This window comes from Athene noctua, chromosome 19 (assembly GCF_965140245.1).
Source record: "Athene noctua chromosome 19, bAthNoc1.hap1.1, whole genome shotgun sequence".
NCBI classification, from domain to species: domain Eukaryota; kingdom Metazoa; phylum Chordata; class Aves; order Strigiformes; family Strigidae; genus Athene; species Athene noctua.
The window spans coordinates 11,403,132-11,419,875 of NC_134055.1; the positions used below are offsets into that span (position 1 = coordinate 11,403,132).

Here is a 16,744-nt window from a genome sequence, read left to right on the forward strand (position 1 = left end):
TCAGCTCACTTGGAGCCTGTAATCTAATTTCCAAACAGAGATGAGAAGAGGGAACAATTCATTTTCTACTTTACATGGCTGTGCTGGTAAACTTTTAATCCTTTTAGAATTACAGCTCCTTGCAACATGGAGGCAGTACCACAAAGTCCTGTGTGTAATGCTTGAGTCTTTGAATACACCAGTTGCAGGGTAATAATTAGCCTCAGCAAGGGACAATGTGAATGAAAATAAAAGTTAGGAGCATAGGACATTTTTCAAATGGTATTTTGAAGCATGCACAGGCTAATGATTTCAGTTTGTATAGAAAACCCCTGCGTTTTGGACTGCAAAAGTACCCTGCAGCAGTCAGGGTTGTCTTCAGCTTCAGACTTTACACCCTGATGTTGGTGTCTTTTCTGCGGGTAGGACACTACTGTGTCAGTCTTGTATCCTACCAGCTAATTAACCATATCATAGTTAAAGTGGAAGTATCACAGAATCACAGACTGGTTTGGGTTGGAAGGGACCTTAAAGATCATCTAGTTCCACCCCTCTGCCCTGGGCAGGGACACCTTCCACTAGCCCAGGTTGCCCAAAGCCCCGTCCAACCTGGCCTTGAACCCTTCCAGGGAGGGGGCAGCCACAGCTTCTCTGCACAACCCCTTCCAATGTCTCACCACCCTCACAGGGAAGAATTTCTTCCTTCTATCTAATCTAAATCTGCCCCCTTTCAGTTTAAAACTGTGACCCCTCATCCTATCCCTACACCCCTGACCAAGAGTCCCTCCCCCCTTTCCCGCAGCCCCTTTCAGCCCTGGGAGGCCGCTCTAAGGTCTCCCCGGAGCCTTCTCTTCTCCAGCTGAACCCCCCAGCTCTCTCAGCCTGTCCTCACAGAGGGGTGCTCCAGCCCCCCGAGCATCTTCGTGGCCTCCTCTGGCCCTGCTCAAGCAGGTCCATGTCCTTCTGATGTTGGTTATCCCCCGAGCTGTACACAGGAGAACAGAGTAGAGGGGTGAATCCCATCCCTCAATCTGCTGGCATAAATCTCGTTGACGTTATCATGACTTTTTCTTAACTCCATATTCTTTTCTATTTTAATTTCTATAAAGTCTTTTAAGTTCTTTACCACTGTCCCACACAGGAAGAATTTGGTATGCAGAGTTATGTTTATGTACAAAGAAAAGCTTCTAGTAACTATGTTGTCAAAGCAGTGAAACACAAAATGGAGTGGTAGCTCTTCAGTTATGTTACAGCTATATATTTAAACCTATTCTGTAATTTGGCCCCTTTTTTTTCCCCTCTTTTAAAATAAAACATTCATGAGATGTGTTTTAGCCCAATACAAGAAATGCAATTTTAAAAGAGATGGGCATTACTGGACACGCATAACCAACACGTTTAATGAGACCCTTTGTTAACCTGGAACACTGAAATTTCATTTCTGCGTTTATTGATATGGCCCAGGCCAGAAGAATTCTTCCTAAGCATTACTGCATTAGAGCAGACAGTTGGATAATATCCATCTTTATCTCTGCAGCGTTGGAAACACAAGCAAAATAGTGTCAGGCATGAGAACACCATAAAGCGTTCAGTGGAGTTGTGATGTGTAAGCTCATTAAAGTTTTCCTGTAGGCACTAATGAGCTGAAATAGTTGTAATTAAAAGACAGTATTGTCATGGTCATGCTGAACTCATCTTAGTGTTAGCAAGAGGGGCACTGGAGTTTTTAAGCTCTCAGCTTATATTGACATCATGCCTTTAAAAACAGAATAGAAAATTCTTGGCTCTAAAGAACAAATTCACAAAGGAACCAGTGGTATGTGTTTGGTGAGTTATGGGTATGACACCTCTCGGGGGGAATAAATGGTTTATTTTTCTGTATAAACATATCACAGATCTTTTTTGTCCTTCATATATTAAACTGAGCTGTCATGCTAAATTCGATCAGTGTTCATAAGGTGATACATTTCAAGCTGCTTTTGAAAGCCGGTTTTGTTCAAGCTCATTCAAGTAATCCTGTCACATAGGAGCGGGACGAGCAGATGTCACGAGCATTTGAGGGAGTAGCTACGTGGCCAAGGCAAATCAATAGTAAGCAAAGGGGGGCAATGGATAAACCCGATGTATTTTTCTTCCCTCGGCCTGTGATGGGGTTAACCTTGTGTTAAGGTTATCCAGTCCCTATTGATAATTGGAGAATATTATCAAGCCTTACTGTGTGTTATTTTTTTAATTGACTAGTGTCTTGTACTGCCACCTCATTTACTCTTGGCAGGTTTAAAATGCTCTCACCGTGCTTCTGCTCTGGCTCCTGGGTGGGTCGCAGTGTAATAGCCAAAAGAGGAGAGGGGAAGGCACTTCTCTGAAGCCAAACCAAAGTGGTGTTGAACTGGACAGACCTTTGCAAGCGCTGACTTGTATCCTCATCTCTTTATGAGAGATGGAGGGCTTCACTGTTGAATCTTGGCCTGAGTTTCCAGGTTTTTGGTCTCCACTCTCAGTGGTTTCATTCTGCCCCCTTAATGCCTGTGCTGCAGCTGAGCTTGTCGGGTTGCATGGCCCGGGGACAGGTTTGGGGATGAGGACTGTCAGCCTGTCCTGTTCTCCCAGCACCAGCGAAGGAGATGCTCACACCACCAGCTTGCCTTGTATGAGCAGAGGGACTAAACGTGTGATTTAAGAGCGCTCAGAGGGTCGTGCTAGGAGGTTCAGTCTAGGACGTTTTTGAGAGGGGGACGTTGTCTCGCTGACCTGGTTTAATTCCTTTGAGCTGACAATGTAGCAAACATTCAAGTTGCCATGATTTATCCAGGCTTTCAAAAGGCCTTGGAGAAGATGCTGAAGAAAAAGCTACTGTGGAAACTCAGTTGTTACAAACCAAGAAGCAAAGGACTGTTGCCAGCAAAATGTACCTAAAGAAAGGAGAGCAAAGAGTTGGGTTATTTTCGTCATGATCTGCTTGCAACATGGCACTGGATTAAGAGCAGCTGAAGTCTCGAGTCCTTTGCCTGACTTGGTCAGTGTGAAAGACAGGAGGGCAAACAGGAGCAGTTACACGTGATCTAAGGGTACCTGTGATAGTTGGAGCTGGAGAGAGCCGTTAGCAACCATAGAGAAACTTCATCAGGCTGGGAGAATAGGGACTGAGAGTCAGTTTAGATAAGCTCAGAGCAGTGCACATGAAATGAAAACATGCAGGTACCTGTAGACCTCACAGGGCTATGAAGTAGCTGGGACAAGTCAAGACAAGAAGCTGGGTGTTACTAGAGATGGTTTAAGCAGACCATCGCTCGTGTCTGCAGCTGCAAGTTGGGAGCAGCCACCTATGATGTGAGTGAGGAATTGAGTGGTGAATAATAAGATGAGAATGAAAATGCTTTGGTATGAGTGCTCCGGCTACTGAGGGCTGTGCACTATGGGCCAGCCGCTTCCTAAAGAACGTGTTGCAGAAGCCAGAGAGGTGTGACAGGATAGCAGAAAAAACAAGTAATCAGGCTTATGGGAAAAGTCTTATAGGAAGAAAGACTGGGAAGATAGCAGCTGAAAAAAATTATAAAGGAGATAGAAGGGGAAGCAACTTTACAAAGTTAAGGAATAGGTAATATCAATGGTTTGTAGACAAGTCTTTCTCAGAGACTCGCAAGAATCAAGTGGAATTAAAAGGTGAGAAATTAAAACCTCCTGGAAGGAATGTTTTCATATGACATGCTAAGAAATTTACTGCTATGAGCAAGAACTTGTGAATACTCGTAAGGGACTTGAGATTTATGTACGTAACAAGCCCGTGGTTTTCATCACAATTCTAGAAAATCTTGGAAGAAAATCTCAGGTTTTGGGGTATAATCCAGTCTGACTGGGTATCAGCACAAGATCTCATGGGTTGGACAGGTTGTTTTACATACACTGGCTGCAAGGGTTTTACACTTGTTTCGGAAAAATCTTGTGCTGGCTGCAGTCAGTGGTAGAAAGCACAGACCTGGGTTAATGAAGCATTGTCTCTGTTTCTGTGAAGCTAGGTGTGCTTTACAAATAGTGTTATTGCAAGACCCGGATTTCCTTAATTAAAATAGAAAATTGAAACAGGAAGCTAAAGCTCTTTGTGCTCAAACCAATTATTATTAAAGAATATCCCCCAGTGACTTTGCCAGCGTTAGTTCCCGTGTGGGAAGATTGTCAGCCCATTCGAGAGAAGTCCACTTCAGTAAGCACTCTGGCGCTGGTAGCTGCTATTGAATACTTGAGAGTTGGATGGTTAATGATGTAATTTATTGCTTCTGAACTGAAAAGGCTAGGAAACCAAGAGATTCTCCTGATTGGAAATAAACCTTTGGCTGTGCATGTGTGTGTATGTGCGTGTGTTGAAGCAGGACTGAGTTATCATGGTGTTGCTTTCTGCCAGGGTCTGTTAGGATGTTACTTGGTTGCATGCATCTATTTCCCATTGAGTAAAATGTGATCATCTCAGAGAGTGAGGGGTGTTTGGATGTTCTGTGCTTCACTTTCCTCTAGAAAGCTATATCCTATTCCTTTTAATTAAGTAAAGAGGCGCTTTAAAAAAAAAAAAAATCAAACATCAAGTGCTTTCAGTAATATACTCACAGTGTACAGGATATAGGAGTTACATTTATGGCGTATGTTCTGTTTAACAGCTGGATGAAATAAATTATTTCATGTGAAATATTGGAGGACTCTGCATTCTCAAATCAAGGCCAGAAGCAGCTCAATGACTGAAGAATTGTCAACATCTTGTGCAATTCCACTAAGTGCTTCTTTTCATTGATCTGCAACTTTATTGTTGACAATTAAATCCATTTCAACGCAGAAGATAAACATTTTTAACAGGAGGTAGCAAAATCTTTTGTCCTGAATGATTTTCTTCTCTGTTTTATAATTAAATACAAAATGTGTCACAAGTCTTGCTATTCAGTTGTACTAAATACCTGCTTACTGTGGAATAATTGGTATCAGCAGATGACAGAGCTGCTAGTAACCATGCTTTCAAACGCATGTTTTTAATTTGCATAATCAAATACTTTGTTAGTGTCCTTGGAAATTAGGATGAAAGATGGCTGTGTGCTAAAAATGAAAAATTGTTTTTAGCAAATTATGTGTATCCAGTACAACAGATGAATCGCTCTGGGGCCTTTATGATACGTGTTGGCTGGTGTACCCAACAACCTCCTCCATCCTTTGCAGTAATAGTTTCTGTCATCTGCCTTTATTTATCCAAATGTTTCATTGACCAATGTCTAATCAATATGAAATGTACAATCAGGTCTTAAATCTGATTAATTATTTCAAGCCTTGTAAAATGCTTGTTGAAGTATATACCTCCCAGGGCCAGTGGTCAGTGGGGTATGTGTTTTCTGCATTCCATTGACTTCAGAGAAGTTATGATGGTTTGTATTGGTTGTGACAGTTTGCACCAACTGCCCACTTATCCATGTTAAAACAGAGGAAAATAGTTTTTATATTTTTTGAAAGATGTAATTTTTTATCTTGCATTAAGAAGTTTGCAGAAAATTTTAGTTAGGCAGAGGTAATATTGTCAAGAAAAGAGTTTAACTTATCAAACTAGTAAAATAATATTAATGCTATTTTTACATTAAATAATGCTATAGAATATTTCCTTGGTAGGCTGAATGCTCAGTCCCAAAGATAATGCTGCAAAACACTGAAAACTCCTATAATTTCCCTACTTGTGCAATAGGGACTTTGAGGTTAGTCCAGAACCCTCTCAAGAGAATGGACAATTCAGTGCTGATTCTGAATTGCTCTCTTAAGATGCCTGAATATTCCCAGGCCAGATGCAGAGAGGCTAAATCCTAACGTGGACAGAAGGAGGAGTGACAGGATATGATATAGTTTAGTTTCTGAATGAAACTCAGTTGTTCCAGACCTGGACATGGAAAAGTTGGGTGATTTTGTGTTTAGAAAAGTGGTTTGGCCACTGCAAGGTGACAGCATCCTGCAGGACATTGTCTAAGGAGATTTCGTTCCCCAAGTACCATCAGGGCAGGTCGGAGATGCCCAGTTCACACGTCCTTGGCTGCCACTCGGGACTGGCCAGGTTGGTGTGTCCCAGCTCTCGGCATGAAATGCCCCGTGCTGGTGCTTAGCATCTCCTGTGGTCATTGGTGCAACCAAACATGTTGAACCTATCTGCAAACAACCCTTAACCAGGCCAAATCAGAGCGTTTATTATTGGTGAATCTCTGGGAATTTCAAATTTGGCTAATTTCAACAGGGCCTTTTTGTCAGCAGAATAGTTGGGCTTCGTCTTGTGCCTGAGATGTTCTCAACTGGCCACCTCTGGCCATCCTCTAGCTCTTTTGGATCACCCTAATGGTACAAAGGAGCCAGAACACAGAGTTCAGGTCAAATTTTACTGGTTTGCACGTTAGGAGGAGAGGCAATGGCATTTCAGCTGAACGCTGCATATCATCTGTGTTCATTATAAAAATTCCTGTCTTTTAATGGACGTGTTTGCATGCACTGTGTATTTCTCTGTTAACGATGTGTATACATATGATAGATATGGCTATAAATATAAATGCATATGTATTAGACATAACATACATGTATATAAACACATGGGAGTGCATGTGTATATGTGTATGTTCATAGAATGTGTATAAAATGTAATGTAAACTCGCAGCTGCAGAGTCTCTAGTTCACATGCAGTCATTTGGTTTACTTACAGGTCTTCCCAGTGTGGCCTTGTCTGCTCCTCTGGTGTTATTGAGCCAACCAAGTAATAATCACATAGACAAAGCAAAACTGCTAACTGCACTTGTGTTACTTGGAGAGGGGACTGAGAGCCCTGCATCTAGAGAGATCCCCAGATTGTGTGTGTTAAGTGAAAAATAGATGGATTTGAGATTTAAGACACATCAAAGGGCAAAGACAGGAAAGGAAGATAATGGAAGTTGCATGTCCTGTCTGTGTGGGACGAGCTTAGCCAATGTTTCTCCTCAGTCCTCAGAGAGCATCGAATTATGGCTTTATTCCTTTTTCAGTAAAAAGACTGACTGCTGCTGGATGCAATATCAACCCAGTGGAAAAAGGGAAGCCTGTGTCAGCACAGAAGTTACATCACAGTTACTGCTCTTCTGAATACCGATGCAGTAATTTCACTTTATCCAAAGTAGAGTATGGAGACTGTCATCAAATAACATTAGCTTGCTTGCTTCTTTAGTTGTTGGATGGAGATGAATTCCTATGATGCATAAACAAACTCAGAAAGTTCTGTAGTTGGGTTGCCTGTGTCATGGTGATGTGAAGGATTTTTTTTTTCCCCTTAGTTTTTACCCTGAGTTAGTCAACATTCAGAAATAATGTGATACACAAAGATGTACTGGTAGAAAAAGAGTAATCTTGTATGTATGACCTTGAAGTACTGTTGATGAAGACTTCAGCCCTTCTTACGAAACATATAATTGGTAGCGTTCATCACTGGTGTGGGATTTCAACTCCCTAAATAGATACCGTGGGATGAAGAATTCCTTCTGATTTATATATCATAATTAGCAGCCATGAAGGGATGTGTGTACCAGGCGGGCTGGGGTTAGAAAAACTCCTGGACATCTGATGCCGTTTTGGGGTGTTAGTGTAGGTGTAATGGTGTAAGACAGAGAGAGAGGGAGAAACTGTGCACGCATTCAGTGTTTTACATTTGGAATAACATTATCTCACTAAATACAGCATCTTCTAAGCTGTGAACTAACAGGAATGGTACTTAAGGGGCTGTGTAATGAAGATGTAAGCAGCAGTGAAAAATACCCAGGAGACACTAGGATTCATAGCCCTTTCCTCCAGGGGAGGAGGAGCGACTGTGTGAGGAACAAACGCCCCAGCAGAGAGCTGTGCTGAATAAATGTTACACACACGAGAGACACTAAAAATATCAAATGAAAAGATTTAATGAATGCACTGACTGCAAGGTGTTCCCCATAGATTTGGAAGTATCACCTCTGCAGGATTTTTAGACCACCTACTGTATTCATCTTGTAGGGAATTTCTGATGGCAAGGCTAAGCCCTCAAAGCCCTAATTATTATGCTTTTCTGTAAAAAAAAAAAAAAAAAAAAGTCTCGTAACTTTTACACCTGTAAGGACTAGGAACATAGATCCACCTATTGCTGAACAAACTGTTGCTCATTTCTTTCCTCCTTGGGGACCTGCCTTAACACATGTGGTGATCACACTCTGTATAACTTTTAATAATGTTTGATCAAACAGGATTGATCCAAAGAATTAATGCAAACTGAGTTTCCTTTATTTAGAACCTGCAACTTAATTGTAATGAGATAGACCTTGGGCATACAGCAGAGTAATTATTTTTATTCCTCTGGAGTCCCACTCTTACCCCCATAGTCTTCCAATCCAAATTCGTGGAGGAGCCTCTCTGCCTGTTACAGATTGCGTACTCCAGAAGTGATTAAAGTATGTCCTCCTAAAATAAGTCTGTTTATTTTTTTCCCCCTCTTTCTCTCTCTTTCTTCTCTCCTCTTTACCTCCCTTTTGCACTGAAAGGTTTTTTCCCCATCTTCTGTCTACAAACTATTAAAACAGTATGAGCTTCACTTTACCAGGCTGCTCACCGTTGCACAGGGCCCATAAAACACTTAGCAATAGGAGGCCTGACATGATCTCTTCATGAAATTAAACCCAAATGATGATATGTTTTTGCCACATTTCTGCCAGGTGCTCTCTGGCAGCTCTGGTGATGGCAAACACATGTGTGCCTGGGCTATGGACTGGCAGAGAACACTCCCCGTCATCTTTATCCACACTCCTTTACTGCAGGGTTTGAATGATGTAGCTGTCAACAGTTTTCTCTAAATGTATATTATTTTATTATGCATTTATTCATTTTACCCCTTAAAATTGGCAGAAGAAAGAGTAAAGTTTTCCTGTCTTATGATTATTTAGAACACTGGATACTTTTTAATTAGAAGCTTGTCCCCAGCCCCTTCAAATCTTGCGTGTTCCCTTTATGCTTCATTTCTGTAATTGTCAAAGGTGTAAGTCCAGCTGTTCAGAGTCGCTGTGTGATATTGCCCTAAATGGTGCTCCTAATCCCCCTGCCTGCCTGGCTGCAGGCACCGCTCTTGGGTCAGCAGTGTTCCCCCACAGTCGTTCAAAGGGATGCCATGCGTCAGATACTCATTGGCAGAAGGTTTGGGGTGTAATTCAAATGGGAAATGGCTGTAGAGCCCCAGTGAGCAAAACTCCACTGTAGCAAATGTTAAAATTATAATGAAATTCATTATTACTAAAGAGCTGGAAAACAAAACCAAGTCATTTCGTGACCAGCCAAACCAAAAAAAGCCTGGGTTCCTACTAAGATGTGCTTTAAGGTTTAGCTCTCAAGTAATAAGGCACAGAGCTCACGCTGCATTTGCTTCCTCACTGGGTCAGTAAGGGAGTGATGGTAGAGTAACAGTAGTAGAAAAGAGTGGTGCTAAACAGGGTCTCTCTTCTCTACCAGGTGGTTTATTTTGAGGAGAGTTATTGGAGAAAGAAGACGAGACGCAGATGCATACACCACATGCAGAGTGTGTTGTCTTTAAAGAAAACATACTCGGGACTAATCACATTGTCTTCTTGACTTCTTTGGTCATTCTTCTGGAAAGTAGTGCCCAAAATTAATGTCACTGAAAGAAAAATCAAAGCAAAAATATGTTTCCCTTAATCTTTTTGTTCTGTTCGTTTGGCAGCCCAGGCAATAGAGATGTTATAGTAAACGTATAATAGTAATTAGGGATAAAGGGATGCTCCTAGAAAACAAGCAGTTCTTCCAGCAGAGAACCCAGTGGAGCCTGGCTTCCTGCGGAGCTCCCCCCTCGCACTACACCAATTTGTGCTTATGTGATTCAGTAGATAATTTCAGTGGGTTTTATGTGATCATTTAGGGGCTGATTTTGCCAAATACTCATACGGATGATAGTACCCACGCTCAGAAATGTATCAGCGCTGTTTTATGGCCCCAAATCTTGGAGTCAAGGGATTATTGTGCCAAACCAATTTTCTTTAAAATTGATGAAACGCTAGCCTGGTTGCATGGGAAAGTTAGGAAACAAATCCTTAGGAGACAAGACCCAGGAAGCAAGTATGGAGGACCCGCTGTATCGATATATATGGTGCTGCAGAGACAGAACAAAGCAAAGCACAACACCTCCTGGTATTGTTCCTAAGGTAGAGGTGGGGATTTGGGGGGAGATTTGATCGATGGTTGGACTGGATGATCTTCAAGGTCTTTTCCAACCTTGACAATTATGTGAATCTTTGACTCAAGATTTTTAGAGCACTTGAACCATTACGCTCAGGTCAACTTTTGCGTGCTTGCTTTTTTATGCGTTAATGAAGACAACTAGAAACTTTCTCTGTATGATAAAATAGGAGAAGTATTAGGAGAAGGACTCGAGGGTTAGGGATGCTGCTGCAAATTACTTTGGATTTGAGTCGGTTTCATGGTCCTTGACGGAAACAAAACATAACTGCCCAGAGTGTGACTCTGGCACAGCGATTAGTTTGGTTTTGGCGCACACTTAACTGTTTTATTTCTTTCTTTTGTTGTTGCAGATAAAGAGTTAGGAGTCAGTACACTAGCTGAAAATGACGACCCTGGTGCTAGGGGCCCAGCTGTCCCGAAAATATCAGGATTAGAAAGGAGTCAAGAGAAGAGCCAGGACAGCAGTAAAGACCCAATACTTGAGCCTGTGGTGCCTAAAGACCCTTGTCCTCAGGTGACCCAGCCTTTGGCCCAGCCCCAGCTGGAGCCGCAGCCTGAGGCTCCCAGCCCCAGCCCTGCGCTCGCCCTGCGGCCGGAGGCTCCTGCCCAGCTGCCCCCGCCACAACCCGCGCAGCCGCCACCAGCCCCCGAAGAAGCCGCCCGCCCGCCCGCGCCGCAGCCGCCCGTCCAGCACCCGCCGCGGCCGCAGTCCCCGGTGCAACCGGCCCACCCGAACCTCCCTCCGGTGCAGCCCCATCCGGCCTCTCAGAGCCTCTCGCAGCCACTCTCTGCCTATAACAGCAGCAGTTTAAGCCTCAACAGCTTAAGGTAGGCGAACAGAGCCGCGCGCGCTGAAGGCCCGTGTCTTCGCAGACCTGGTGCTGATGCTTTACTGTGCCTGGAGGGAGCAGAGATGAATTAGCTAAGGAGAGAAGTGACAGTACATCCCATCCCATCACTGGGAAATAAAGGGGAATTGGTGCATTTAACCTTAATTCCTTCCCTGAAATAAGTCAGGGTCACGCGATTTCTGATCTAGCATTCCCAGAAATGTGAGGTATTCTCCAGTGCTTCGTTAATTTGCTTTTACTTCTCCTGCCTGTCGTTGCCTACTTGGGTTTTTAGAGGGGATTTTGTGCAATATAGACCAGGAACGAAGAATTCCAATTCTTGCAGGTTGAGCAGCTCTCTGAAGGCTAACCTCTTTTACCCTCCCATCCCTGTAAACATCTTCTGCTTTCTCCAACTGCTGACATCCCCTAGAGCAAAAAGTATGGTGCAGCTGCTGCTGGCCCTGCTGACAGCCTAGCACCAACGGTCTGGCACCATTGACTTCAAAGCTTCATTTTTTCCTGCACTGCTGACACCTTGCAGTCCTCAGTGGTTTTCTCTTCACCCGGTCACAGTGAGATAAGCCTCACCTTTTATAGAGGGGTAACAAAGACAAACAGAGAGATTAAACAGCATGTTCACAGGAACCTGCGATGTCTCTGTGAATCAGGGACCTCGGGTTTCCCCTGCTCCAAGCTAATGCTGTCAGCACTAGGTCATCTTTTCCCAAATCTGAGCCCCCATCAGGCAGATGGTGTCCTTCAAGACCTGGTGAACCAGCATTATGGTGGCTTCATGGTTTGACTAAAGACTAGGAGGTGTTTAAGACTTTGATTTATTTTTAACCAAGTTGGTATTGCTTATCTTCGAAAGTCACTGAAATAGAAGCATGTCATTACTTGAAATAATGACAAGTGGAATTAAGCAATGCATGAATATATTTTAAATACTCATTAGTAGGAAATGAAACCTGAAAAATTGCAACCAACATAATCACAAATATTTATTTTGCTGACACGTCTTATCTTTTTATATCGTGGGAGTGGAGAGACATTAAGTGCACAATGAGAATATATACATTGTTGCCTTCTCAACTTCATTTCACATTTTCTGCAGTCTTTCATCTTATTAAATCATAGCAAAAAAAAATTAAATTTTTATTAATACAGTGATGACTGATTTTGAGCTTCATTTGCCTGAAAACATGAATCAGAAGCAGTCGTGTAGAAAGGAGCTGATAATTAAGTAATGAATGCACAGGGCTGATTACTCCTTTGTGTGTCATTCCTGTGTTGTTGGAGGACAGAATATCAACCTCTTACAGAGAGGGAGAATATGTCTCTGGTTTTGGTGTGGAGACACATGGGAAGTAAAAGATAGTAGAAAAGATACAGGAGATGGCTGGAGAAAGGAGTTTTCTTATTGCTAGAAAAGTAACTTGCATTTGTAATATGTAACTTACTGAGTAATGTGTTTAATGTGAGCCCTGCGTGGCTCGGGGGGGTTGTGTATGTGTACGTTTGGAGCTTTTCTCTTTTCCATGCAACGCTTAATGGCTTTTCTTTTCATTAACAGCAGCAGCAGAAGCAGCACTCCTGCCAAGACTCAGGCCCCTCCTCCGCACATATCTCACCATCCCTCAGCCTCACCGTTCCCCCTCTCTTTACCCAGCCACAGCCCGCTGCATACCTTCACGCCCACCCTCCAGCCCCCCGCACACCCACATCACCCCAATATGTTTGCCCCTCCTACGGCTTTGCCTCCTCCACCTCCATTGACGTCAGGGACACTGCAGGTTCCAGGACACCCAGCTGGTAGTACTTACTCAGGTAAGAGACAGACGGATCATGGCCCGAGCGTGTCCAGTGCAGCGCAGGAAGCTGATTCCCCAGTTTTAGTCAGAATGATTCTTTTTGGTCCATTTGATGAGGGCTGTTGGTCGGGCAGAGCCTGTACTGATGGCGGAATGATTCGGAGTAATGTCAAAGCCAGAAAACACCTAGACATACCCAGTGACTTTTCTTCTGCCCTGGGGATAAATATTTTTGGAAGCGTGTGCTTTTTCCATGTGCGTTTTTTTCACCCCATAGTAAAAACACAATAGGGTTCATAATGTGCCCTCACAGAACGTGTGCCCCCCTTAGCGAATGTCGTTGCTGCAGGTGTGGTCTGTGCTCAGCATTGCTTCCCTGGCGAGAGGGAAGGTCTCCAGTGGCTGTGCACACAGCGGTCCTGAGCTCGTGTACGTGCAGGATGTGGGGTGTGGGGGTGGGTGAGATGTAGAGATCAGTGGAGAAAATTGTGCTCTTTTAGATTTTGACTCTGGGCGGATGTAAAGTGTTTGTTCCTCCCAGGTCACTAAGAGGGAACTGGGGGAAGAAAATGAAGGATTATCAGCGTTTGAGTAACGGCGTTTTGTGTCCATGCAGCAGGCTACTCGTGTTAGCAGCAGCCGCTCAATGTTTACTCTGTCCAGCTTACCTGTCCCTCCCCACCTATTTAGGACAATGTCCATGTCCGTACAAGTTTCCCCTCAGATTAATGCTCAGAGAAATGCTGTAGTTAAGAGAGGCCAGATGAAAGAGGGGAGATGGAGACTTTCTTCTGTCTCTGAGGCCTTTGGGGAAGATCTGAGGGAGCTTTCTTAGCCTGTACAGTGTCATGATTTGCCACCAGGAAGTTTTACATATAGCATTGCTACTGCAGCCAGCAAAAATTAAGTGGCAATAGGTCTGGAAAAGTCCCTGAGCTCACAGAGGGTTGTTTTGCTGTTTGTATTTCAGAACAAGATCTTCTCCGTCAGGAACTAAACACGCGATTTTTGGCCTCACAGAGTGCAGATCGCGGGGCCTCCCTGGGTCCGCCGCCGTACCTGAGGACCGAGTTCCACCAGCACCAGCACCAGCACCAGCACACACACCAACACACACACCAGCACACCTTCACGCCTTTCCCTCACGCCATCCCACCCACTGCCATCATGCCAACGCCAGCACCGCCCATGGTGCGTACCCCAGGCAGAAATGTGAGGATAAGTAGAGCACAACTCTATTCTTTATTACAAAAATTTAAGAATTTTGCCAGGTTGCGGGAAGGAGTACTCTGGTGCCCAGGTGTGGTTGGGTAGGAGAGGAAGGACTGTCCCTTCCTCATGATTGTCCCATGTGCAGTAGGTGCAGGTGGCAGCGCAGGGGCTGAGGGAAGAGGCTGCTGCCTGAAGGGGCACTCATAAGTGGGATTTCCCAGTGCTTGGAGCAGTGCACTCTGGTGCCTTCTCCTTTTTGCTGTCTCATAAAGACCTTGTTTTATCTTGAAGAAAGAAAAATCCCGAACAGTTTCTTTGGAAACTAATTTTCTGCTTATTTTTTTTCCTCTCTGTTGGTTGGCAAATAACGGAGAAGTAGTCTTCTATTTTACCAACAGAACTAAAGCAAGGAAATATAAAGTAACTAGTTTGTGCTTTGATCCCTTTGCAGTTTGACAAATACCCTACAAAAGTTGACCCCTTCTACCGTCACAGTGTGAGTTTTACTACTCTGTTTAAAACTGACTTAACTGCTTTTCTGTGGTGGGTTGGGATCACCACTCAGTCGATGGCACAATGTCGAATCTCTCCCTAATCATCACTCCAGGATTTACCATTATCGTTCTTGGTTGCTTTGGCTTTTGAAGGCTTGCATTCATGGTGCTTGTTTCTGATAAAGATGCAGTATCAGCTTTTCCAATCAAAAGATCTCTTGCTCAACACTATTCGAAGACAGGTTTGATGTGAAAAAGATGAGACAGAAGAGCTGACTGTTAGATGAAGCAGGAGAGAGCAGTAATTTCATCACTGTTTCAGTTGTGCCACAAACCCTTAGACTGATATTTTTCCTAAGAAAGTTGAAATGAAATGACAAACTATCATACAAATCCTTCAGGTATAGGTAATCTAATAGTTTTTCTAATATATCGTATTTTGTTTTATAAAATCTGAAAACTTGTCTTATTCTTCAGATTTCAAAGGCACATCTGATCCATCGGGCTTGTTATGGTAGAAAGCTCTGTTTGATGACAGCAACATGAATCCAGCTATGCAATAGATATGTTTCTCTAAGAGCTACCAAAAATGTTATTTATTGAGATGAACTGATATTTAATATTCCAGTTAAATCGTAAAGTTTCTGCTCTTAAGGGTTTGAATCTACTGATTCATTTGCTGCTGAAATCTGGGTTGCATTTACTTCATCATATTGGCAGAAGCAGGTGTCTGGTTGAATATGACAAGAATTTCTAAATCCAGTAGTGATATTTTGATGAGAGAAGGAGTACTGCATCAGCACTCAGAAATTTGCAAAGCACTTGGCTTTATGTGTTGGTTTTGCTTAGAAGTGGAACTGGGCAAAAAAAACTGGTTAAGATGATAGTGTGATGTTTTCTGCTTGTACCAATTAAACACAGTTCCTGCTAACAACTCATGCCGGTGGTACATGTGAATAGTTGCATTAATTCCTGACACCTCGTTTGAGTAATGTTAACTGTATGAGTGTGTTTGCAGGATCAGAGCTCTAGGAGTATTAGGCAAACATTTAAGCCTGCGATAATCACTTTTACTCAAAAGGGTAGTGCTGCTCATTTGCATCATTGTTTGCAAAATTGCACTCCCATTTGCTGAGCTTTACGTGGTCAAAAGATACATTATCATCAATGTGGCATGTTGATTCAAACAGGAACACGGAACTGGGAAATAGGGAAATGAATTTTAGACAAATAAAGCACAGAAGTCGGCATGTAATATAGGAGACATTGCAAAAGTCTCTGACTGTACATGCTTCTCAAATTCAGTGACATAATCTCTTATAAATCTGGCAGTTACCTGAGTTGTAAAGGTCGTGGTTGGTATTACTCCCTTTAAAGTAAGGAGAGGCTTCGCGTTGCTCTGCGTTAGCCAGGGAGCCGTGCTGTTGAACTTGGCAGAGCTCCACCAGCACACGTCTGGTCCATTATGCCTCCCCTGCCCTCCCTTCAGGAACGGTTTGTCCTTTTGAAGTGATTGCAAAATAATCACTATTTCGTCTGTTGGATGTTTAGCAAACTAATATGAGACGATCAACATGATGGCTACAAATTAAGATCGGATTAACAGTCTTTCTTAAATTACAGCACAGCCATACTAGCCAGGGTATTTCAGTAATCTCTTCCACTATGACTATAGGATACAGGTAACGGAGGAACTGCTTGCAGCAGTTTCCTGAGCGGCTTCAGTATCAAAAAGCATACTTTTGCTGCCATAAGTGCATACCCAGTAGGGCTTTTCCTATCGTAGAAATACTGTGAAACGATGGCACTTCCACAGACCTTTTCCTAGTGACAGAGTTTCCGCTATAGATCCACACCAAGAATTCAGATATCTTGAAAAAAAGTTGGCAGTGTTTTTGAAGCTCGTAAGTGAACTTTGCAGGAGAACAAGGTCTGTTTGAGAGTTACAGTCAATCTGCTTTAGAATAGGGAACACAGCTCACATAGACGTGCACGTAGAGATTTAAAACACTTTTCTTTGTTGGCATCTTTGATTTTACAATCATTTCCTTTGGGGGGGGCCTGACTGTAGCACAGTGAGGCATTACTTTTACCTACAGTTCACACTGGGTCTAGTTCAGTGTTAAATGGCACCTGGCCCCAGGAAAGCTGTGGGTACTGCATTGTTCCCTGAAGAAAG

General features: G+C 43.2%; 1 protein-coding gene across 8 annotated transcripts in view; it reads left to right on the top strand.

The window, feature by feature from the left end:
• AUTS2 (activator of transcription and developmental regulator AUTS2) overlaps window positions 1–16,744 on the top strand; it is a 788,413-nt gene that overhangs the window by 749,603 nt on the left and 22,066 nt on the right. For 3 of the 8 annotated variants that reach the window (XM_074923167.1, XM_074923164.1, XM_074923171.1), the window contains 4 exons: window positions 10,566–11,043; window positions 12,622–12,875; window positions 13,830–14,071; window positions 14,523–14,567. In XM_074923167.1, coding sequence (XP_074779268.1) covers window positions 10,566–11,043; window positions 12,622–12,875; window positions 13,830–14,071; window positions 14,523–14,567 — 1,019 coding nt within the window. The remainder of the gene's footprint in view (window positions 1–10,565; window positions 11,044–12,621; window positions 12,876–13,829; window positions 14,072–14,522; window positions 14,568–16,744) is intronic. The other 5 variants (XM_074923170.1, XM_074923166.1, XM_074923165.1 and 2 more) reach the window with 4 other exon arrangements.